We start from the raw sequence: 23,119 nt of genomic DNA, 5'->3' as shown, positions 1-23,119 counted from the left end.
ACGGGAAGAAAAATCTATAGTAAAAAGGGAAAAACCTTTCAACAGCTTTCTTCTTCCAGACCTACGCAATCCAGGAACAGAAGAGCAGACAAGCAGAAAATTCAGATCTTACTCAAAACTAACTGCTTCCTCACAGAGCAGCCCTACTAATTTGAGTGGTACTTGGATGTGAACTGAACCCTTGTCAAAACCGTTGGGGGCCTACGAATCCCTGTGACTGCAGTTTTAGAACCCCCAAGAGCAAGAGAAGCGAGAAATGCTCCAACTTATTTTACATATGAAAACTATTCACAAATGAGTTAACCAAAAGAATTCAGAGCCATGAATAATTGAAGTTATTGTGCTACTCCCCGTGCAGCAACGGAGGAATAAACCGTGACCTCCAGTGAAGCTTTCAGCCCGCTCTGGTCCCCACAGTCTGGAACCCAGCACACCACACACGCTAATATTTCCTTCGTTACAGTGACCACGGGGCGCTTTAACCAGTTTGGAAGTTATGCTCCCAAAGAAACAGTAAGTACTGGCAAGAACAATTGAATTTGGGGTACCTTCTGAAACACACAGCCCCCGAACTGGGTCTGTACTGAGGGATTAACACTCTTCACACATTTAACCTACGAAAACACGGGCTGTGGCAATTTTCAGTTATAAGCTGCCAAAAGCAAACCCATTCACGGATTTATTATCAAGCCAACACTGGACATTACCTACCTCAACCTGAGTCTTGTCACCCTAGAGAAAAAAACACGGAAAAGGATGCCCATGACGTGGTTACGTACCTCGTATAGGTCTCCCATCAATGGTGTTTCTGAACGTTGCTTTATTAGAAGCGGTTGAGCTCTCACCTAAGGAGAAAAGGAAAAACCGAATTTAAACCAACCGAGACATGACAAGCACAGCACTGGGTTCTGATTTTACCCGTCCGTCCCAACACTGTTTCCCAGTAGTAAAAGGCCACCCAGAGATGCCCACTGCAGGCAGGCAGTGACTACGCAGACCCTGAACTCAGGGAACTGATCTCATCCACAGCCCCAAAGGAGCAATTAACTGCAATAACTCACAGGGCCCAAAATAACCAGGTACCAGCCCCCTGCTGATATCACACACACGATCCTCTGTTAAGGCACAGGTTAGCACTGTTAACACTGAACCTCCTCTCTTAAGACCGGGATTTCAGCTTGACGCCCCCACCCCGCTCCCCAAGCCATCATTGTTTGTACTCTCAGAGCAGAGAAACTTCTGGGGTTACTTGCCCGGCTTTCATTTCTTCCTTGCACTCAACCAAAGGTAAAAACGAAACGCCAACAGCGATGGGGAGGACATGTGCTGGCTGGCCACGCAAGCTACAGCACCCGCACTTCTCAGCCAGAGTTTCTTCTTTCTTACCCCCCCCCCAGCTACCCTACACTGCATCAGGACAGGCTAAAAATGGCCGGGTGACGAATTTGGAGATGAAACGGCGAGCGGCCCCGCTTGCTCTCGTGTCAAGGAGCAGAAGCTGTGAGCTGGGCTTTGCAGAGAGGCTTCGTCCTCGCACGGCTACAGCGGGGGAGAAAGGTACCGAGCATTTCCCTGTGAGACAGGAGGGCACTGGCAGAAAGCTGGTCCCGGGTAGGGAACTGCGCCCCCGGGGCCCTGCGCCCCAGACTGGCTATTGTCTGCGTGTGTTATTTTTTTATTTGTCCGTGTCGTTATTTTTTTTAGGGATGCGACAGCTTCCGGTTACCATGGAGGGGGAGAGCGCAAACACAGCGCTCAGCTGGCGCGGAACGCAGTCCCATGCCTCGCCTATTCATAGCTCTGACACGATGACGCTAAATTAAGCAGAACTCCTCGCTGTCTCGGACCTAACGGCGGTGACCGCCGCTGTCGGCCAGCCCCTGAGGAGGGACGGGGATTTCCCTCGGGGCAGGAGAGGCTCCGGAGTCACAAACCCAGCCTGCCACCCACAAAATGGCACCCGCTCGATCCCAGTCCCTGCTTCGGGGTGACTCCAGCACCAAGAGGGAGGAGGGGATGAGCCCTGGTGCTGAACCTGTTCCCCTCACTCGGGGACCCACGATGGAAATTCACGACCCCCTTTCACGCCCCGCTCCTGAGCTGGCTGAGCCTTTTCGCTGACCCTACCAACCCCAAAGCCGAGCGGGGCCAGCTGGAAGCGGGCAGAGGAGGGGCTGAACACGAGGCAAACCAGCACAACCCCGGCGCCTACCACCCCCTGCTGACAGAGCCTTGCAGGATCGCCTTACCGCAGCTCCCCGGGAGCCACCAGCTCTGCTCTTCGCGCTCTCGCTCTGCCCGTGCCCTCAGCTGCGTGGATAAATAAATGCACGGCACCAACTCCATCGCACCGCGCAGCTCCCCGGGCCGTGGTAATTCGGAGGAAACCACGACCCCCAAACTTAGGGTATCGTCCTGGCACACCGAGCTGTTCACGGCTCCACGGGCAAACTTTTCCAGGTGCGGAAAGAAGTCCAGGGGCTACGTAGCCGCTGGACCAATTACCAAGCTGTGACACGGCCAACTGCCTTTTTGCAAACACAAAGCCAAGCGGGCTAAAAATCAAGCTGCTGGCAAACCTGCGCTGTTCTTTTAGGGGTGAGGGTGGTGAAACTACGAAGGGAACGCCGCTGCTGCACAACCAAAGCATCCCCGGGCATAACCAGTGCAGCTCAGCACTTCCTAGGCCTCCACGAGCCAGGATTTCTGCTACAGCGGACAGGGGGAGCAGGTTAAAAAAAAAAAATAAGAAATCTGCTGCCTTGTGTGGATGAGCACCCATTTTATATCCTGTTTCACGCACTTCCACGCTTTGGTTTTTCGATGGCACCAAGCATCCCTGGAGGTGCTGGGCAAGCATGCCAACCTCTAACATCACCAGCGAGCTCAACACAGGCCTGGCTGGAGCTGAATGACTAATTATTTGCTTAAGTAGAGTTTACAAAGCTTCCTGGCCTAAATAAGCTGCAGAAACCAGCAGACGGCTAAATTACATTATTTAGCAGAGCGCCCATTAAATTTATAATACAGATGCTTTAGTCCAAGCAGAGCTGGAAGAGTTAATGGCAGGGGGCACGGCTGCGCCGACATCTCAGCCCTCGGAGGAACCTCTGTGAGCAGGGCTTGCTGAAGGACTGAGGAGAACAACAGATTAGTTCTGCGCACAAATAAAGCGTCTGTAAACATGGAGTTCAGGATGAAGGGAGCAGGAAGACGTTACGGTGTAACAAACAGGCACAACTTGTGCGAAGAGTGGTGGCAGGGCTCGGACCGCACGGAGCACACACACCTGCCCCTGTCAGCTCCACGCGTGCCGCACGGCCGGATTCACTCCAGGGCACTCACAGCAAGCAACAGATACCAGGAGGAAAGCGTCGCAGACGCCTTCTTGTCACAGCCGGGGGCGTTTCTTTACTGTAAGCTGGCAGGTAAGCATCGAAACATCGCCCCTTTTTTTATTCCTGGATGGAAAAGGGTGCCAGCTCAAACGCCCGTGTGTTCCCCCGTGGAGCTGGGGGCGCTGCCCTGCCCTTCTCCCTTCCTCCCCCGAGCAGGAGCCCCAGCCAAAGGAGAACGGCGCTGCATTTTGAGATGACGTCTCAGGACAGCAAGGCCTACCTGCCCGCGTCCTGCCTCGGCAGCACCGCTTGCAACCGACATGGGTAACTTCCTAAGGACTTCTGGGGCCACTCCCGAAATCTGCTTGTCGTACGCGTCCCTCCCTGTCCGTACTTTAGGGAGCAACGAATTCACAGCAGGGAGGATGCGAAACAAAACCGCGCAGCAGAATCCAAAGGAAATTTAGATGCAAGCACAAGGCCCTCGGCTCTGCAAGGGATCCTACGTCACAGGAACGTGCATTTTAGACAGCTTTCCACAATAACTGCCCGATTTTATCCTCTTAGCTGCTGTCAGGTTGTGTAACTGGTAATGCAGTTCACGGAGTCAGCCATTTCCTCGCTGGGCTAAGCACCTGCAAAGTGCCAGGGCAAGCAGACCCAACTATTACATTCCTAAAAAGAACACCCGGGTATGTCTAAGTAACCATTTTCCTGTCTCCACAACACACTCCCGTAAAGGCAATTTGCAAGGCTAAGCTTCAAAAGCCAGCTGCTGAAAAACGTTTAAATGATGAGGATCAGGTTATGCAACGCAAACCCACAGAACAGATCTCCGCGGCCGCAGCGCTTGGCGGGAGCGCCCACACAAAAGGCACGCTGAAGACGGACCCAAAACTTCCCCTTGACCTTCCCGTGAACAACTACATTAATTACCTGCCTGCTACTAGAGGGAAGGAACACTGCGAGAGTCCTCTGCGGGAAGGAACTGGATGATTTGGGTGTCTGTGCTCTTAGGAAAGAGCATCCCGAAAGCGTCCAGCAGGTAGGGAAGGGCCCTCCTCCTTCCGCCCACCCAGCAGTTACAACAACCCCACGCCACTTTCCCAACAGTTGCGCTTATTGTTCATCACACGTTTGTCCAGGGCACCCCTCCCCTACATAAAGTGTTCCCATATGACACGCTCAGAGCCCACGGTGGGCACTGCTGCTCTCTGATCTGTAACGAGGAAGCGCAGCGGGACACGTAGCAGCACACACCCGATGGAGGCCTCACGCACAGGGCGAGCAAACAGAAGTTAGCCCGCAGCTTGCAAGGCTACCACACTGAGTGCGGCCTGTTCTGAACTCATCACGTCACCTTCTGACCTGTCAACGCATTCAGAAAGCCGTACAGGAGGCAATTAGAGGAACAATTAGCTTGTAGAGACTTCAAAACGTGTTTATAAAAGCCTCGAGCACTTTAACCTCTCCCAAACAGCACAAGCTAGGAAAATGAGGTGTCATAGCATCCTAGAGTCATTAGGGTTGGAAAAACCCTCCAAGCTCACCTGGTCCAACCGCCCCCTACCACCACCATCACCCACTAACCACGTCCCCAAGCCCCACGTCCAACCTCTCCTTGAACACCCCCAGGGACGGTGACGCCACCACCTCCCTGGGCAACCCGTCCCAACGCCCGACCGCTCTTTCTGAGGAGAAATGTCTCCTCATTTCCAGCCTGAACCTCCCCTGGCACAACTTGAGGCCATTCCCTCTGGTCCTATCCCTGGTCACCTGTGAGAAGAGGCCGACCCCCAGCTCCCCACACCTCCCTTTCAGGCAGCTGCGGAGAGCGATGAGGTCTGCCCTGAGCCTCTCACCGAGGTGCCGCAGGGCTGGGGGCGCAGGACACGACCCCGCTCCCTGCCGCACCACCGGGGGGGGGGGGGGGGATCCCGGGCCGCGTAGGAGCGGGCAGGGAACGGAACCTCAGGGCCGAGCCGGGGGGGGGGGGGGCGGCGGGGGCCCTGCCCAGCCACGAGGCCGTGGCGGGACCGAGGCCGGGAGCTCGGAGCGGGGCCCGGGGCCGGGATGGGCGAACCGGGGAGGGGGAACAGGGGGGGAACGTGGAAGGGGGGGGGGGGGGCGCCGGGATACGGGGGGGGGGGGGGGGCGCACCGGGAGCAGGCCCGCGGTGAGGCCCGGGATGGGGGGGGGGGGGGGGGGGGGGGGGGGAGGGGAGGGAGGGGGCAAAGCCCGGCCGGGTGCGGCTCGGCCCCGGGACTGGGGTACGGGAACGGGGCCGGGGGCGCGGGGCAGGGTCCGGCGGAGGGGCAGGGACGGGACCGAACCGGGCCGGGCCGGGCCGGGCCGGGCCGCACTCACCGGCCCCGCTCCGCCCGCGGCCTCCTCAGCAGCAGCGGCAGCAGGCAGGCGCCTCCACCTCCCCTCACGCACTTCCGCTTCGCTCCCGCTCGCCCGCGGAGGCTGCCGGGAGCCGTAGTCCACCCCCCCCCACCGCTCCCCTCCGCGGGCAGCGCCGCGCGGACTACAACTCCCAGCACCCCCCGCTCAGCGCGGCGCACGGCGCGGCTTCCGCCTCCCTCTCCCTCGCCCGCTCCCTGGCGCAGGGAGGGCCGCAAAATGGCGGCGGGGCCCTGGCGGGCGGTGCCCAGCCCTCAGCGCCCAGCCCGGGCCCTGTCACGGGCCGAGCCCCGCCGTTTGACTCCGAACCCCCAGCCCCGGGGACGCAGCGAGGCGAGGCGCGGGCGCTTGTCCGTTTTTATTGTTGGAGTTGTCCAAATGCACGACACTGACACGAGGGCGCGGCGAGCCCCCCACCAGCCCCACACCCGCCGTCCCCACACGTCCCCGGCCGAGCTCTATTACAGTATTCACATCCATTGTACCCAGCAAGTTAAATAACTACATTATTACACCACATGTCCGGGGCGGGCGGGGGGGGGGGGCAGCTCTTGGCAGGCTGCTAGGGTGAGGGTTGTCAGTCTGATAAGGTGCATGTTTAAAAAAATAATAATAATAAAGAAATAAAACGAGAACGAAGAGAGAAACCAGGAGGCCCCGGCGCGGGCAGGGGGCCGGTGGCCGCCTCGCCGGGGCCTCACGCCGCCTGGGCTCCCGCGGCGGGGCCGGGTGCGGGTGGCGGGCGGAGGGGAGCAGCGCGGTGTTTCTTCTGACAACAGCTACGGGTCTGCGCGGGAGGCCGGTGGTGGCACGTGCGCGGTGGCCCCGCGGGGACATCTGCCAGGGCCAGGCCATCACAGCACCTCTGTGGGGATGAGGAGAGAAGGGATTTGCTGTCAGAGCTGGAGCAGCCGCAGTGTTGCCCCACACGCAGCCCCCCTCGTCTCTCACCTGTGACCTGAGGGGGTTTGACCACGGCCTGCTGAGGAAGGGCTCCTTGTCGCCGAAGGGGATGATGCTGCCGGGGCTGCTGCGTGGTGGGAGAGCTCCAGCAGCTCCGGGGAGCCCTCGGTGCCGGAGAAGCCGTTCTCGTGCTTGCCGGGCTGCATGCCGTTCACCACGGGCGCCGCCACCTCCTTGGCCGGGGAGACTTTGGGGTGGGAAGTCGGGTTTGAGCCAGGCTCCCCGCGCTCCTCGCCCCACTGCACCGCCCCTGTGCTCACCTCGGCTGCAGCCCCTCGCCCGAGGGGCCCTTCAGCATCCCCGGTGACCCCGTACTCGGTGTCTCCGTCTCGGGGAGCTCCTCTGCCTTGGGCATTGGCCCCGCTCGCTTCTCACGGCCTGGGGACACGAGGAGAGCCCCAAATCAGCCCCGGAGGCATGGGGCATGGCCAGGCAGAGAGCAGGATGGCTCTGGGGACCCCGGCCACCCCAGGGAACTGCAGGTGCTGTCCCCGCCCTGCAGAAGTGGCCGTGTGTACCTGTGACATCCTCCTGCTCGGCTGCTTCCGTCATTATCTTCTTGTCCTCCTTCTTCTGCAGGGAGAGGAGAGCCGTGAGGGCAGCGGCAGGGAGGTGAGGGCGCTGCGGACCCCGCTGTCCCCAGCAGCTCGGGACGGGGCACACAGGGTGGGCACCCACCTTGGCATCTGCCACGTCCGACTTGCGCGTCCTCTTCATGATCTCCTCCAGGCGCTGCAGGGCAGACGGGGGCTCAGGCACAGCCCTCGCCAGGGGGACCTGCCCCAACTGCTGGGCAGGACCCCTTGCCTGGGGACCCCTCCCCAAGTGCCACGCGCTCAGGCGAGCCCCCAGCCCTCACCTTCTTCCTCTCCAGCCGCTCCTGCTCCTCACGCTGGAAATGCTTCTCCCGCTCCTGGCGCTGCCGCTCGGCCTCTTCGCGTGCCCTCGCCTCGGCCTCTTCCCTCTGGAGCACAGCGGGGGGCGGCAGGGATGGATGGGGTGGGGACAGTGGGGACAGACTGAGCAGGCGGCTCAGCACAGCCCTGTCCCGTGTCCCTGGGAACGTGCTCCCCCCACAGCACCCCACTGCGACGGGCATCGCAGGGCTGGGCTGCTCCACGCTCCTGCATCCCGCTGTGGGGGGGACCACAGGAAACCCTCCCTGCCTTCACCCTCCAGTCCTGCCGTCATCCTCCCATCCTGCCTTCATCCTCTGGTCCTGCCTTCATCCCCCGGTCCTGCCTTCATCCCCCGGTCCTGCTTTCACCCTCCAGCCCTACCTTCACCCTCCAGTCCTGCCTCCATCCTCCACCCCACCTCTCCCTCCCCTCTCCCCCCTGCACCCCCCCACCTGTACACCCCTAACCCCGCACCCCATCACCCCAGACCTGTCTCTGCAGCCTCTCGGTCTCCTCTCGCTCAGCCCGGGCCCTCTCCTGGGCCTCGCGCTCCTCCTGCAGCCGCCGCTCCTCCTCCCGCTGCCGCGCCAGGGCCTCCCTGCGGCTCTGCTCCTCCGCCGCCTGCTGCGCCCGCTCCTCCTGCAGCCGCCTGCGGGGAGGGGACCCTCAGCAGGTTTCGGGGGCTGGGGACCAAGGGGGACTGAATTGGGAGGACACCCACCTCTCCCGCTCCTCCTGCTCCCGACGTTACCGTTCCTCCCGCTCACTCGATGCTCGCGGGCCTGGCGCCGCTTCTCCTCGCCCAGCACCGAGCGGCCTCCTCCCGGTCCGTGGTGCCGGCCGGGGGTCTGCTGGGGGGGTGGCCACAGCGGGGCTGGGGGCTGCGTGAGCGGGGGTGGCTGTGGGGTGCACACGGCGTCATGCGCTCCCGCTCCCCTGGCCCTGCCGTCCCCATGGCCACCCCGTCCATACCAACCTGCTGTCGGCTCTGTGGGCACCCTGGGGGGTCGGAGGGGGCCGAGCCCCTCTCCTCCTCCTTCTTTCCCGTGCCTTCACCTGGCCCTCCTGCTCGCCCCGCTCGTCCCGGGCTTTGGCACGCACCTTGGGGGGACGATGGGCGCTGCGGGGCAGGGGCGCTTGTGGGGGAGCCGAGGGCCGGGCTGGGGGACGCCGGGACGGCCTTTGGGGGTGGCGGGGGACGAGGGACGGTTCTTGGGGCCGGGGCTGCAAATGGAGCGAGAATAGGGGGTTAGCGGGGCCGGGCAGCCCCCCGGGGCACAGGGTGGCGGTTTTGGGTCCCTACCTGCTGTCCCCTGCGGGCAGGAGCCGGGGCTGTGCCCCGGGCAGTGACTGCCGCTTCTTGAGGCTGCGCTCGCGGGACACAGGCGCTGCGCTCCTTGGCATTCTCCCGCTCCTTCTCCTTCTTCTCCTTCTTCTTCTGCTCCGGCCACAGAGAGACAGCGTCAGTGTTTGGCACGGCCAGAGCCAGGCCGTGCCCCGCGGCCGACCCGGCACAGCCAGCACCCACGGGTGTCCCCGCGGGAGGTGACACTCAGCGGGCGAGGACTCGGTCCGGCGGCGCGGCGTCCACGTCGGGGCTGCGGCGGGGCTCCTTCCGCCGCTCCCAGCAGCGGTGCTGCAGGCGGTGGTTGTGGCAGGGGCTGAGGGGGCTGGCGGGAGGCCGAGCGGGGGCACACGGGCACTGCGGGCCGGAGCAGCAGCGCCGTCACAACGCGGGCGGCACAGCACCAGCACCACCAGCTCCTGGTGGCTGCGGGCTCCTTCCTCACAGCCCCGTGGTGGAGCGGTCCCAGCCCCCTGCCCTGCATGGTTCCGTGCCCCCCACGGTCTCCTCCTGCTCCTTGCTGTTGCCAGCCCCCTGCCCTGCGTGGTCCCGTGCCCCCCCTGCTCTCACCCTGCTCCTTGCCGTTCCCAGCCCCCTGCCCTGCGTGGTCCCGTGCCCCCCCCTGCTCTCACCCTGCTCCTTGCCGTTCCCAGCCAGCGTCACGGCGCTCCGGCTGCGCGCGAGGAAGGACAGGGTGGGCGTCATCAGCCGGTCCACGATGCTGCTCTCCCAGGGGCTCAGCTGCAAGCTGCGGTCTGAGAAGGGAGAGGAGCCCTCAGCGCTCCCCAGAGCCCGCCAGCACCACCCCGGGCCCCTCTCCTTCAGCCCCACAGCTGCGAAGCCCCAGATAGTGCCCAAACCTCAGCTGCAACGGGGTTGTCCTGGCATGGACAACCATGGCACTGCACGGGTGCACACTCTGGTGGGTGACCAGGCACCCATGGGACGGCACTGTGGCAGGACGACGACGTTATCCCCATGCCCCATCCCGAGATGCACCCGCAGCGAGCGGCACGAGCAGCATTGGGGCCAGCTCTGCTCCCCGCCGCCCTTTCCACCGGTCCCCTCCTCGTACCCGCTACTGGCGCACACCCTCCTCGTGCACCCTGTCCCGGTGAGGACCGAGACCGAGCCCTCGGCGCAGGGCTGCTGCAGGGCACTGCACCGTGCCCTTGCCCCAAAGGAGACGCGCTGAAGCTGCCAGGCATGCCGCAGGAGCCAGGCCAGGCTCGCAGCACCCGAGGAACAGTGGCCTGCAGCCACGCTGCTGGCTCAGCTGGGCACGGGGACGCTGCCAGCTGCTCTCCGGTACCTGCTGCTGGCACCCAACGCCCCACGGCCACGTGGATAGCACCCGCAGGGACGGGGACCCTGTGCTCCTCTCCATCGGGACCCCTGGCCAGGCAGGGAGCAGCACCTTGCTGCCGGGAGGGGAGAAAACAGAGACATTGGAGCAATGGTGGGGACCCAGCACCGAGTCCAGCACCGGTGCAGGGCACAAGACGATGTCGACAGCCCTGGGGTGCCCCCCCCGGCTGAGCCCCAGCGCGGGGGCCGTCGGGAGCCGCCTGTATCAGCTGCTCCAGCTATTTATACCCGGCGGTGCGCGCCCATCTCCAGGCAACCCAGAAACACAACAGCAGCCCCGGCGCTGGACACAGCCCCGCGGCACGGCCAGCAGCCCTGGGCAGCTCGCCCAAGCCACGACGACCTCACGGCACCCGGCGCAGCGCTGCACCCACGGTGCCCCGAGGCACCCGGCCCCGGGACGGGCGTCACGGTGGGCACCGGCCCCGAGCAGGCTCCAGGTGGTGGGCAGCCCCGTGCTGCAGCTGCCTCTGCACCCATCGGACACGGCTCGCACCCATCCGGCTCGCGCAGCACAAGCTGCCCTGGTGCAGGGAGCAAAAAGGCTCCCTGATCCCCATCCCAGTCCCTATCTCAGTGCCACCACCCAGTGCTCCTCCTCCTCCTCCTCCCAGCCGGCTCTGCCATGCCCCGTGGCTGGGCAAGGAGCCACCGGCCAGCTCCGGCCTCCTCCTGCAAGAGAAAACAGCGAACGGCTTCTCCTCTCCGCGGGCACCGTGCGGCCCGGCAGGGTCGGGGGGCGTGGGTGGGCGCTGCCTGCCTGGGGGGGGGTCCCTAGCGTGGGGCGGGGGCCGGGCTGTGCCCCACTGCGCTGCGGGCACACGCAAAGGGCTCTTACTTCTACTGGGAGAGTTCCAGAGGGTGGCGGAGGATTTGGAGAGCCGCTTGTTGATTATAGAGTCGACGTGTTTGGGGAGGTTTACGGCGGACACCGAGCACCGGCTCGCACCTGGAGGAGGGAAAAGACACAAGGGCATTAAGGTCGGGGGGCTGGGCTGGGGTCCCCCCGCATGCAGCATGCACTGACGTGGGGCTGTGGGGCTGCGGAGGGGCAGGGGGCAGGAGGAGGACGTGGTGCGGAGAAGCTGGGACTGGGGGCGACGTTGTCCGGGGACAGGCTGCGCGGCGCTGGCGTCCCGCACGGCACCGCGAGCCCCGCTCATGCTGGAGTCATGCAGGGATCTCGTCTTCGGGGACCGGAGCAGCTCCTGGCCCCGCCACCCTGGGGTCCCCACAACCCGGTCTGGACCTCGAAAGCTGCCAGCCAGGAGCAGCAGGACAAGACAGACACGGGACGACTCTCACAGCAGCTCCGGTTCTCCGTGGCAGCACCAGGATGGTGCTGGGGGACAGCAACGCCTCGGCAGGGCGCTGGGACCCCTCTGCCCCAGCCGGGCAGACAGAGAGCCCGCTGATGGAGGAGGCAGCAGCCAGGTCAGCAAACAAGAGCGCTGGTGGCAGCGCTGGCCGCGTGTCCTCACGGGAGGTGGCAGGGGAACCCGGAGAGCGTCCCCTTGCCAAACCCTGCCAGGCACCGCACGGCGGGGGAAGAGATCTGATCCTGAGTGTGCCACGAGCCACAGCCGGGCACGCAGCGCCTGTACAAACCACGTCTGTACGCACAGCACCTGCACGCACAGCACCTCTATGCAGCCTGACCAGGCACCGCCGCACACCCGACGCCGGCACACGCAGCCCGGCCGGGCGCAGCCACGGCTGCCGCAGCCACCCCGTGGCACGAGGGGAGCAGCCGTGGCTCAGGGACATGGCGCTCCTCACCATGCTGTAGGCTATACCCCAGCCCTGTCCCCTCGGGACAGGGCATTGGGACCTCCGCACGCAGAACCGTGGTGCCAGCACCACCAGAGAGGTGCCCCGAGGAGAGGAGCCTGCTGTGGGGCACGAGCATCCCACAGGGGGCACGGCACGGCCACGCGCACCGGGGGCACACACAGCCCTGCTCACCCCCACGTTGGGGCCAAACGCTGCCCCCACACATCAGGGGGGACGCGGGGACACGCAGCAGCACAAATCCCAATGAGTGGGCGACGTCCTTGCACGGCTCCACAACCTCACCCGGCTGGCAGAGCCGCACCACATCCCGCGGCCGCCCGCGGCCCTGCGCAGGACGCAGACTGCAGAAGGGAGGACGCAGCCTCCGGTCACAGCCAGCCTGCAGGGCACGGAGCCACGAGAAACGGGAAGAGCCGAGGGGTCCCACCGGGCCCCGGCACAGCGCGGCGGGGGTGACGACGTAGCAGAAAAGCAGCACGCTGGGTTTGGTGGCACTCATCCTCCTCGCCCAAGCACCGCCGAGCCGAGCCGAGCCGAGCTGTCACCCCGGGCCCTGGGGGCCCCGCTGCGCGCCCCAGCCCCGCACTCACCGTCCTTGTGCGCGGAGGAGCCGTGGTGCAGGCCCCAGCCCACGACCACCGCTGCTGCCGGATCTCTGCCCACGTCTTCTTGGCCGAGCGCTGGATGGCCGCCTCGTAGCGCTCCTGCCCGGGGAGAGGGACGGGCTCAGGCTGGGATCGGGCAGCGGGAACAGGACTGCCCGGAGACCCCCAGCCTGGGGCTGTCACAGCCACGGGGACACTCGGAGAGAGAAGGGGCAGCGACGCCCGCCCTGGCTGAGGCACGCGTGTGCCCGAGGGGCCCTGGACGGCCTGACGGAGCCCCGACGGGGCTGCACATCCCCGCTGTGCCAGCCCCCAACCCCGCCAGCCCCCGGCCCCACCTTGTTCTTCTCCAGCTTCTGCCTCTGCCGCTCCTCCAGGACGGCGCGGCGCTTCTCCGCCTTCAGCCGCTGCTCCTCCAGGCGCTTGCGGCGATCCTCCAGCTGCTTCTCCCGCAGCAGCTTGGCCTTCTCCTCCTTCTCCAGCCACAGCACCCGCTTGGCAGCTGCAGGGGGAGCCCGGGCAGGGGGGTCGCACCCTCGCACAGCCCCCCGGTGGGACGCTGCTCCCCAACGACCCAGAGAGCCCCGTGGCCGCAGTGGGGACGCGTGGCGGCGGCCGCGGCACGGGGCCGAGCGGCTCCCCGGGTGTGCGGGGCCGGCAGCATCGCGGCGTGGCGAGGCGAGGGAGGAGTTTGGGCGAGGACAAAAGGGAGCCCGGGAGCCCGCCGAACCGCTCGGGGGAAACAATGGGGGAATGAGGGTGGAAAGAGCGCGGGGACCAGGGGGCCCCATGGGCGGCGCGGGGGCTCCGCCGCCCCGAGCTGCTGCCTGCCCACGGGATGGAGCCGGGCTCCCACGCAGCCAGGGGCACCCGCACTGAACTGGGGGGCACTGGGGAGCCCCGAGATCGTCTGGTGTGCAGGGCAATGCAGCGGGGTCACCCACGTGCAGGGGGGGGGGCAGACCCGCAGGCACAGCTGCTTCTGCCCTGCGGGCTCAGCCTGCTAATAGCAGCTAATGGGATTGCCAGCGACCTGGCCAAGCTCCTTAGCTGCCCCGCCTGCCCCTTTCCCATCCACTTTCACTCCCAGCGCACACCCGTGGGGCTCCGGGGGCTCACAGCACCCCAAATCCACCAGCCCCGTGCTCCCCTGCTGCTCACCCAGGTACTTGGCCCGCTCCTCGCGCCGCTCCTTGGCCTGCTTGTGCCTCGCCTGGGCTTTCTGGGCGTCTGCAGCGGGGAGAAATGGTCAGAGCAGCGCCCGTACCCGCACCCCGCTCCCCCACGAGACACGGAGCAGCACCCATGGGTGCCAGCGTCCCCGTAGGGCTGCGCCCCCGGGGCCACCCACCTTGCTTGGGTCTGGGGCTGGCGGCCGAAGCCGGCGATGCTGCAGCTGGGGCCGAGCGGTCGCCCTTGGGGGGCACGTCCTTTGGGGGTCCGGCTGTGCTGCCGGGGGGGCTCTTGGCATCGGGGGGGGGCCCTTTGCTGGCGGCAGGGTCCTGGGGGGTGCTCCCGGGGGGCAGCGTCTCTGCCGGGCAGGGGGCAGCAGGGACGGGGAGCGGCTGGCCGGCGGCGTGGGGCGATGCCTCTTCTTTGGGGTGCTCCATAGAGTGGGGACGGGGAGGTCCGGGGGGGGGGCTGCTCGCACCAGGGGGGGACGCTCTCCGCCGAAGGGGCCACGGCTGGAGGGATGGGGGAGACGGGCTGTCCTGACGGCGCGGCGGCTGCGAGGACGGGTCGGTCACGCTGCGGGGTGCCGCTCTCTGTGGAGGGGGCGACAGCGGGGGGGACGGGGCCGACGGGCTGTCCTGGGGGGGTGACGGCCGGAGGGACGGGCGAGATGCTCATTTTGGAGGGGGTGACGGCCGGAGGGACGGGCGAGGCGGGCTGTCCTGGGGGGGTGATGGCTGTAGGGACGGGTCGGTCATGCTGTGGGGGGGGGCTGTCTCCATGCAGGGTGCCCCCAGGCGAGGGGGGCTGCACGGCGAGGGGCAGCACGCTGTCTCCCATCGGGGACGGTGTCTTCCCTGCAACACACACAGAGAGGAGGTGGTCAATGCACGGGGGGAGTCAGAGCAGCCCCGTCCCCCTCCAAAAACAACCCTGGGGGGGCGAGCAGCGTGGCAGCAAGGCCGCCCCCGGCCGCAGGGCTGGGCACTGTCCCCTGGGTGCTGCCACCATCCCGGGGGGACCCCCCACGCCGCCCCACGCCGGGTGCCAGGCGCCACCCGCGCAAAGCACAGCGCGAGCGGCCGGGGCTCCGCCAGGCACCGCGGCCACAAAGCCGCCCTTCTTCCCCCGGCAGCTGCTGCCCCGCTGCGGGGGGCTGGACACGGGGACCCCACGCCGGGCACCCAAGGGTGGGTTGGGAACCCACGGGCTTCCCGGAGGATGCGGGGCCGCTTCCGCCGGTGCGGCCGGAGGCAGGATGGGCGCGGGCCCCTCGGCCTGACGTCACCGCTGCGGCCCGTGTCCCCCAGCGCCGCGGCGCGCTGCGGCCGTGGCCCGCGCACAACCATTAACTCATGCCCCAGGAATGCACACGAGGCCGCCGCCGCCGCAAGAAAACAACCCCCTCCCCGCTCAACCGTCCCGCGCCGTGGCCGCTCGGTGCACCCCGGGGTGTCCCCCAAAAAAAGCAGCGCCCTGGGGGCACCGCCGGCACGGAGCACCCAGGGAAGTGGTTCCATCCTGGGCAGTCCTGCTGGGACGTGGTGCTGGTGGCTCTGTGCAGCTGTGGGATGTGCTGGGGCCACCTGTGGGTCCTGTATGGCCGTGGCACCCCGCGGATATCAGCAACCCCCTGCAGTCGATCACCAAACGCACCCTTGGGGATCGCAGCCCCGATCCCCGTGCAGCAGGAGGGGTCACTGCCTCTCCCTGGGGAATGACACCCGTGTCCCCAACCGGCTGCACGGGGACCCGGTGAGCCAAGGAGCTGCCGCGGGAAGCGGCTCTCGCCCCGGGGCGCTGTCACGCAGGGAGCTCGGCCGTGTTTGCAGAGCTCTCTGCAATCTTCGGAGACGGGCAAAGTATGGGCTGTGCAAACACCGGCCGGCGCCGCTCCTCCGCACCGGGGCCAGGCGATCCCAGGGGACAGCCCCGGGCTGCGCAGGGAGGCACCGCCAGGAACCCCTCCACCCATGGGCGCAGGGTCCGGGGTTCCCAGCCCCCCCACTGGGGGCTCTGCAGCTTGCGGGAGCTCCGGGCGCTCCCTGGATGGGCTCGGGCGAGCTGGGGCTGCGCTGGCCGCCCCACGGCAGGACACGGCCAGCCCCAGCCCTCCCGCAGCCTTTCCGGGTATTTTGTGCCGCAGGAAGCCGGCCCGTCCCTTGGCCCGATCCTGCACATCCCACATCCCGCAGGACAGCCCCGTCCCGCTGCACCCGGCAGCCCCAAGGAAGGCTCCCCACCCGCTCCCAACACAAGTGTGACGCAGCCCGCGGGGCCGCCACTTGAGCCGAAGCCTCACGGCCGGGCTGACACCTCGGAACAGATGGACATAACTCCCCCGAGCCCCCCAAGGTGCGCCCAGCCGTGCCGGGGGGGGTGCCATCCTGCCACCCATCGCTGCGGGGCACCGAGCCACCAGCACAGCCCGCGGGCAGGACCCGTCCCGCCCCGCTGCCCGTAGGGACGGCGGCACCCACGGCCGGGGCAGGGCCGCGGGGCATGGCCAAAACCCCGGGAGCCGCAGCCCAAGCGGGGCCAGCCCTGCGCCATCTGTCCCTGTCGCTGCTCCGGCGCGGCAGCTGCCCTGAAACCCAACGCTGCCGGCACCCAGGCGGGCGGGGGCCCCTCTGCCCCAGCCTGGGGCATTCCAGAGGGGATTAGCTCCCGGCCCCCAGACACGGCTCCCCTTCAGCCCCCAGCCCGGGCGGCACCGGTGGGGGACGTGGGACGGTGCTGTGCCCAGAGCAGCGGGACCACAGTGGGCTGTGGGGCCGGGAAGGGTGCTGGGCACCCGGCGAGGTGCTGCACCCCGATGCCAGGACCACCACGGGGGCAGAGCTGAGGTGCCAGGAGCCCATCCCGGCTCCTCTCTTGGCTCCTTGTGGCCTGGACACCAGGCATCGCGGTGCCATCGAGCGCCACCAGCCCCTCCGGCACGCGGCCGGGGCTGCTCAGCCAGGCAGAGGCAATTCCCCGGTGCCGCGAAGCGAGAGCACATCGAAGCCCGGGGGCGGCTCTCGGAAGGAGAGCAGCCTGCGCCACCCGGCCGCAGCGGAGCCCTGCGGGGGCTTCCCACGACGGCAGGGCAGGGGCAGGGGAGGGCAGCCCAGTGTGCTTTCACCTCGGTTCCCCCCGCTGCGCCGTATCCTCACGTACCCGCTCCGTGGCACAGCCGGGCCCACCGCAGCGTCCCCAGGCTGTCCCCAGTTTGGGCAGGTCGCAGGTCTGGGGACGTTGGACGGGGCTTATCCTGACCCAAGGAGGGGAGGTGGGCACAGCGGGGGCCTGCCCGTGGCTGCTGCAGAGCCACCCCAACAGGGATGATGTCCTAGTGCCTGGACAACAGCCCCCGGCCACCTTTGCCACCGCCACCCCAGGGCACAAGTCCCTGCACGTGGGTAAGGACGGCACCAGTGCTGCATGGGGACGGGACCCCGATGCCAACCCCAGCCCTGGAGCCACCGATGGCTCGCCAGAGCCTGCAGCCCCATGGGGACACACGCACGCCCTCGGCCCTTCCTAGTGCTGCTGCTCTCCAGCTGCCTCCCCCACCTGGATGGCAGCACCACCAGCTCCACGAGGGGGAAGGATGCGCCCCCAGGGCCTCTCCTCGTTTTCAGCAGGTCCTGGTGCCACCTGCATGGAGCAGGGAGGCAGCAGCAGCCCCAGGGGCTGGGATTGCTCTGTGGGTGCTGGCATCCAGCAGGGACAGGGGCTGCCACCAGAGCCCCGCGGGGTGCACGGGGGTGCTCAGAGCCCCAGTGCTGCCCCTGCCCCACCCCACCTCACCATGACTCAGATGAACCTCAGGGACATCCCCTGCCCGGTCCCACCCAGCTCCAGGGGATTTGCCCGTGCTGCAGCATCCCTCACACCTGGATGGGGCAGGGACAGTGAGTAAGCATCCCCAGCACATCCCCAGCACGTCCCCAGCACGTCCCCAGCATGTCCTGGCCGCCCATGCAGGCGCAGCGCTGACGCACGCCCTCGTCCCCATCTCAGATGCGGGCGATGCGCAGAGCGAGCACCAGCAGCCCTGCGCCATGGGGGTGGTGGCTGGTGGCACCCCGGCGGCTGCACACGGCGGGGACACCCTGTCCCCCGTGGGGAGGGTCCCAGGAGCCAGCCCCACGCACTGCCAGGGCAGGAGCAGGGCCGCAGAGGGAGCAGGCGGGGGTCCTGCTGCCCACCCGCTCCTGGGGGTTGGCGCGGTGAGGGGGGCACAGGGCTGAAGCCCCAGGGCAGGGTGTGCAGGGACACCACAGCCCGGCGGTGACGTGACGAGAGCAACAAGGGGAACTTGGGAGCTGGGATCTCGTGGCCAGAGCGGGGCCAGAGCCTGGGGGGGGTTTCCAGGGTTTAAAATACCCGCAGAGGAAAGCAGAACGCGCCGGAGCTGCTCCTGGGCGCCGCCACCCCAGCGATAAAACTTTCCACTTGGCCGTGGTCATGGCGCGGCCCCGACTGGAGCGAGGGGCCTGGGCACCTGCCTGCCGTCCGTCTGGGCAGCGCCGACACGAGGTGCCCTCGTCCTTGGGGTGACCCACACCGCCGGCACCCCATGCCCTGCTCCTGCAAAGCTGCCCGCGAGCATCACGCTGGGAAATCACAAAGCTGGCTCGGAGGCAGGGCTCTGCTCCCATCAGATTCAGGCTGCTCGGAGAGCAGGGGCTCAGCACCTCCAAAAAATAGGTCCTGAGCTTCGTAAGGTGGCTGCGGGCACCTACTGGGGGCTGGGGTGCTGCAGGATCCAGCTCCATGCCCGGGCAGCTGCCCTTGCTGCCACTGCCCTCCGTCCTCGTCCCTGCTTGGAGCCCTGCGAGGAGCGAGAGCCGCGCTGGCTATTTTGGACATGGCACCACGGGACTGTCACATCGCCGCCCCGCACGTCGCATCACGTTGCTCTGACGCTTTCGCAGCAGCGGCTCCACTCGCGGCCCGGAGCTGGGCGAGCGCTCCCGGCGCTGCCTTCTCCCAAACGCAGGCGCTGGCGGGCGACCAGCTCGCCCTGCACCCTCCCTGCGCTCCGTGCCAGGGGGAGGAAGGGCTGGAGAAACCGAGGCAGACCCAAATAAGCACCAAGCCCTGCCTGCTCTGTGCCCTGTGCCCTGCTCCTCACCCCACCAGCTCGCCATGGGGCAGTGCCCCCCGTGCACCCCTCTGCTGGATCCTCCGCTGCGACCATCTGCACCCCCGGAGGAGTCCCTGTGCCTGCTGGAGGCCAGGACGAGGCAAACCCTGCAGGTCTGGGGCCTCCAACCTGCATTATTTTGGGAGTCATGGAGCAGCGTGGGCTTCCTGGCCCTTTGGGTCACCCACATAAGGATCGAGGACACTTCAACAAGCAGCTGCAGAGGAGGATCCATGCACACGAGGGGAGCTCCCTCTGCGAGGTGGCCTTGTCCCCAGAAACCTCAACCTCGGTCCATCCTCGAGAGGCCTTCGCCAGCCTCCACGGAGGCAAGTGCCTCTGCACATGGGGGGCCAGGCTGCTGGGGGGCAGCCCCAGGGAGCGTCCCCCTTCCCCACGCAGGCCGGGGACGGTACCGGAGGGGAAGGAGATGCTCGGCTGCGCTGCAAACAAGGGGAGGCAGAGGAGGCGAGCGGAGGCAGACAAGATGTCTGCAGCGCCGTTTGTCAAGCTCGCTATCTGCAGCCAGCTCGCTCAAGAGCCTCCGATAAACGGCGAGAGGCATTTGGGCGCTCGCAGGGAGGCAGACAGCTCGTCCTGCCCTCCTCCGAGAGGGCCCGGGCGGCCGAGGCCGATGAATCACGGCGGCGCCGCGGCCCTCCCACTCGGGCTGCGGCGGGCACCGGGGGCCGAGGGGGAGGGGAGCTGCCTCTCCTCTTCCTCCATCAGTGGGAAGCGGCCCCGCCACAAAGCCCTGCTTAGTCACAGCCCCTCTCCGGCAGACACCAACCCGTCCAGGGCCAAAGAGCACTTGGCCGGAGCCCCTGGAAGAAAGAGCCAAAACAAATCGGCGCCCCGAGACTCGGCCCCGCTGCCCTCTCCCCGTTCGCACCGGAGAGGCCCGGAGGCTCAGCTCCCCCCGGGGCAGCGCTGGGCACCGGCCCCGGGCACCGGCGGAGGCAGGAGGAGGGCACCGTCCCCATCGCCTCCCCGCCGGCCACCACCAGCCGCTCTCCTCATCCACGCCCCGGCCGAGGTGCCGGCACGCGGCGGGGACGCGGTGCCGAGCGCGGCACGAGTGGGGTGTGGGAAGCAGGGGGCCACCCACGCCATGGCACCCGCACCCCACGGTGCGTGGTGGCTCCCCGGGGAGGGTGTCGGGGTGCCCGGGGTGCTGGGGCGAGGAGGGGAGCTCCGTGCCAGCATCGCCCCGGGCGGAGGAGGCGATGGCCGAGCGGAGCCCCCCGGGGAGGTCTCCTCAAGGGCAGGCTCCATCTCGCCGCAGCGCCGCGACGCAGCCGCGGGGCCGGGGGCTGCGCGCCTCCTTCCCACTGCCAAAATGGAGGGACGGGCCCGCGCCGCCGGGCTTTGTCCTCACGGGTGGATCCCCCAGCACCAAACATCTCCCGGACCCCCCTTTCCCATCCGTGGGTTCCCCCCCTAAGGACCCCGCCACCGCCCCAGGCCCCGCCGCCACCGCCGCATCCCCGCTGGGCTCCGGCATCCGCCGCGCCAAGGGGAGCGCCAAGGGCCGCATCCGGGACCCCCGCCCGAGCGGGGCAACCACTGCGGCTCTGGGGGGCTCCCTCACCCCCATGGCCGCATCCTGCACCCCTTCCTCCCTCCCTGCCCTCTTCCCCAAGTAGCAGGGGCCGGATCCTGCACCCTCATCCCCCCCCATCTCCAGCCCCACCGCCCTGCTCCTGTGTCTCCCCCCCCCCCCGCCCACCAACCCCAAGGGGCCCGATCCGGTGCCGGTTCCCCGGAGCCTTACCGGGGGCTGCCTGGGGCTGGGGCTGGGGCTGCGGCTCCCGCCCGGCGCTGCTCCTCTCCATGGCGTGGCGGGGAGGCGCAGAGGGCTGGCCGAGCCGTGCCGAGCCGTGCCGAGCCGTGCCGCGCCGCCCCGCTCCCCCCAGCCCGGTGGGGGAGGACGCTCCGAGCTCCCCGCCCCGGCCCCGGGCCTCCGGCGGGGCTGGGGAACCGGGCAGGCTGGGGGGGCTTCGCCCACCGACCCCGCTCCGTGCCCCCCAGGCCGACCCCTCAGCCCTGCGCTCGCCCGCCTGCGTCCCCCGTTCTTCTCTCCCAAATTCTGGGGCTCGCTCCCACCGGCGTTTGGCGATGCTCCGGTAACCAACGGGACCCTCTGCCCCCAAAAAGCCGTGGCCAGCACAGGGGGCACGGCCGCTGCCACCCGGGTCAGCGCTCCGGTCACCCCAAAGGGACACGGGGTTCCCTCGGCTCTTTGTGGGGTCCCACCCGCTCTCCCCCGCCACCCACACCCCGCTCATCTGCATCCGGCACCACCCAGCGCCCCGGGATTGAGGGCTTCAGCCCCACGCATCCCATCCCTATCCCAATATGGGGCAGGTCACGGCGGGACCCCCCCTTCCCGAGAGGATCAGAGCCCCCCAGCTCAGCCCCTGCCCCATGCAGCAGCCTGCAGAGCTCGTGCACCCCAAAACATGGGCACTGGGCATCCCCAGGAGAGGGGGCAGAGCTCATGCACCCCAATATATGGGCACTGGGGATCCCCAGGAAAGGGGGCAGAGCTCGTGAACCCCAAAACACAGGCACTGGGGATCCCCAGGATAGATGGCTGAGCTCGTGCACCCCAAAACACGGGCTCTGGGGCTCTCCAGGAGAGGGGGCAGAGCTCGTGCACCCCAGAAGCAGCGGGGCAGGCAGGGACCTTGATGAGCACAGGACGTGGTGATGCACGGATTCGGGTTTGTGCAGGCAGCGCCTGTTTTGGGGATGATGTCAGCGGCAGGCCAGGAGATCCCCTGCCATCCCTCCTCCTCCTCCTCACCTACCCGGCAAACAGGTTTCCCCAAATCCCAGCCCTCCTCTCCGGAAATGCATTCCTCTGACTCAGGGAGCGGGCAGGGGGCTCCCAGCGGGGCAGGGGAGGGCCCGCATGGATTTGGGGGAGCACGAGGGCCATATGGGGACACCCAGCTCGGCACACCCTTGGGACCAGGGCACAGGGAGACCTCGGCAGCCTCCGGCAGGGACAGGGTGGCCCCGCTCTGTGCCACCTCCGATGTGGCCACGTGCACCAAAACCGCCCCAAAACCACCCCAAAACGCCCCAGGGCTTTGTGCTGCGGGCTCCTGGCCGGGTCAGAGCTGTGGTTTCCCCGAAACTGCTGGCAGCAGACTCCCCGCCGGGGAATGCTGCGTGGCCAAGCGTGGCTGCGGGAGCCGCAGGGCCCTCCGGGGACGGGACGGGACGGGATGGGAGCACGCAGCCCAGGAGCACATCCAGATGAACCCACATCCAGGTGAACCCACAACCACAGGTAAAACCCCAGGACAGGGAAGGGGAATGGCCCTGCTCAAGGTGCCTGCGCAGCCGAGCCTCCCTGGGGGCTGCAGCAGCCCCCCAGCCCCTCATCTGCAAGCACAGTGCACAAGGGACCCAGGGAGCGGGGCCAGGGCCACCCCACAACCTGTGTCAACAGTGCCCAAACCCTTTTCCTGGTGGAACCACAGCCCTGCAAGTCCCAGGGGGGAACAGACAGAGATGGTGCTCCATGCCCAGCGTCCCCCAGCCAGCCCGGAGCCGGGGCACTGCGAGGAAGGGGCCACCTCGGAGGTTTGGGCCCTGGTGCAGGGCTCCACCGGCGTTCCCGGCGCGGGCGGCGATGCCGAGGGCTCCCAGCAGCCGTGCTGGGCTTATACAAGAGGCAGGCAGCACCGAGTGCCCTGCTGCACCAGGGGTGCTGGGTTCGGTCCCCCCCCCCCGCTCCCGTGGGTGCTGGGAGCAGCCGCCCTGCCCGAGCTCATGGAAAAATCGATGAGCTCATCACGAGCACGCCGCGCAGCCCGGGCAGCCCCAAAGCCAACCCCAAAGCCAAACGCGTTCCCCGGGTGCTTGGCAGGGGGGGCAATGCCCCCCGCCCGCTCCCCAGGGCTGGTTTGGGGAGGGGGCTGCCCCCCAGGTTGTCCCCTCTCAGCCCCAGCATCCCCCCACCCCGATCCCGAGCGGCTCTGCCTGCGGGGAAGCCAGCGGGGCGCTGAGCTCCCCTCAAATCGAAGGGTTATTAATTAAGGTAATTACAGCTGCTGCGTGGCCGCTGCCCTGCCAGCGCG

The 23,119-nt window shown here is 67.3% G+C and overlaps 2 protein-coding genes across 4 annotated transcripts in view; both read right to left on the bottom strand.

Annotated features, from left to right (window-relative positions):
- THRAP3 (thyroid hormone receptor associated protein 3) overlaps nucleotides 1-5,820 on the bottom strand; it is a 34,194-nt gene extending 28,374 nt beyond the window's left edge. For 2 of the 3 annotated variants that reach the window (XM_040534934.1, XM_040534932.1), the window contains exons 1-2: nucleotides 5,706-5,820; nucleotides 780-845 (exon numbers count right to left, since the gene is read on the bottom strand). The gene's annotated coding sequence lies outside the window, so the exon portion shown is untranslated. The remainder of the gene's footprint in view (nucleotides 1-779; nucleotides 846-5,705) is intronic. The other variant, XM_040534931.1, reaches the window with a different exon arrangement.
- On the bottom strand, nucleotides 39-20,965 carry MAP7D1 (MAP7 domain containing 1). Its single transcript, XM_040535420.1, is given in 30 exon segments — nucleotides 39-61; nucleotides 780-845; nucleotides 6,696-6,728; nucleotides 6,731-6,778; nucleotides 6,781-6,893; nucleotides 6,968-7,085; nucleotides 7,226-7,280; nucleotides 7,386-7,439; nucleotides 7,567-7,671; nucleotides 8,096-8,255; nucleotides 8,328-8,371; nucleotides 8,374-8,403; nucleotides 8,406-8,487; nucleotides 8,579-8,616; nucleotides 8,618-8,742; nucleotides 8,745-8,830; nucleotides 8,910-8,989; nucleotides 8,991-9,044; nucleotides 9,164-9,193; nucleotides 9,195-9,281; nucleotides 9,283-9,308; nucleotides 9,584-9,706; nucleotides 11,158-11,268; nucleotides 12,704-12,736; nucleotides 12,739-12,817; nucleotides 13,057-13,220; nucleotides 13,880-13,948; nucleotides 14,070-14,358; nucleotides 14,360-14,748; nucleotides 20,800-20,965. Coding segments are annotated over 30 exon segments (2,775 nt in total). The 5' UTR covers nucleotides 20,861-20,965.
- Between the last annotated feature and the right edge of the window lie 2,154 nt (nucleotides 20,966-23,119).

This window comes from Cygnus olor, chromosome 23 (assembly GCF_009769625.2).
Source record: "Cygnus olor isolate bCygOlo1 chromosome 23, bCygOlo1.pri.v2, whole genome shotgun sequence".
NCBI lineage: Eukaryota > Metazoa > Chordata > Aves > Anseriformes > Anatidae > Cygnus > Cygnus olor.
This window is presented reverse-complemented; position numbering and strand designations above follow the sequence as displayed.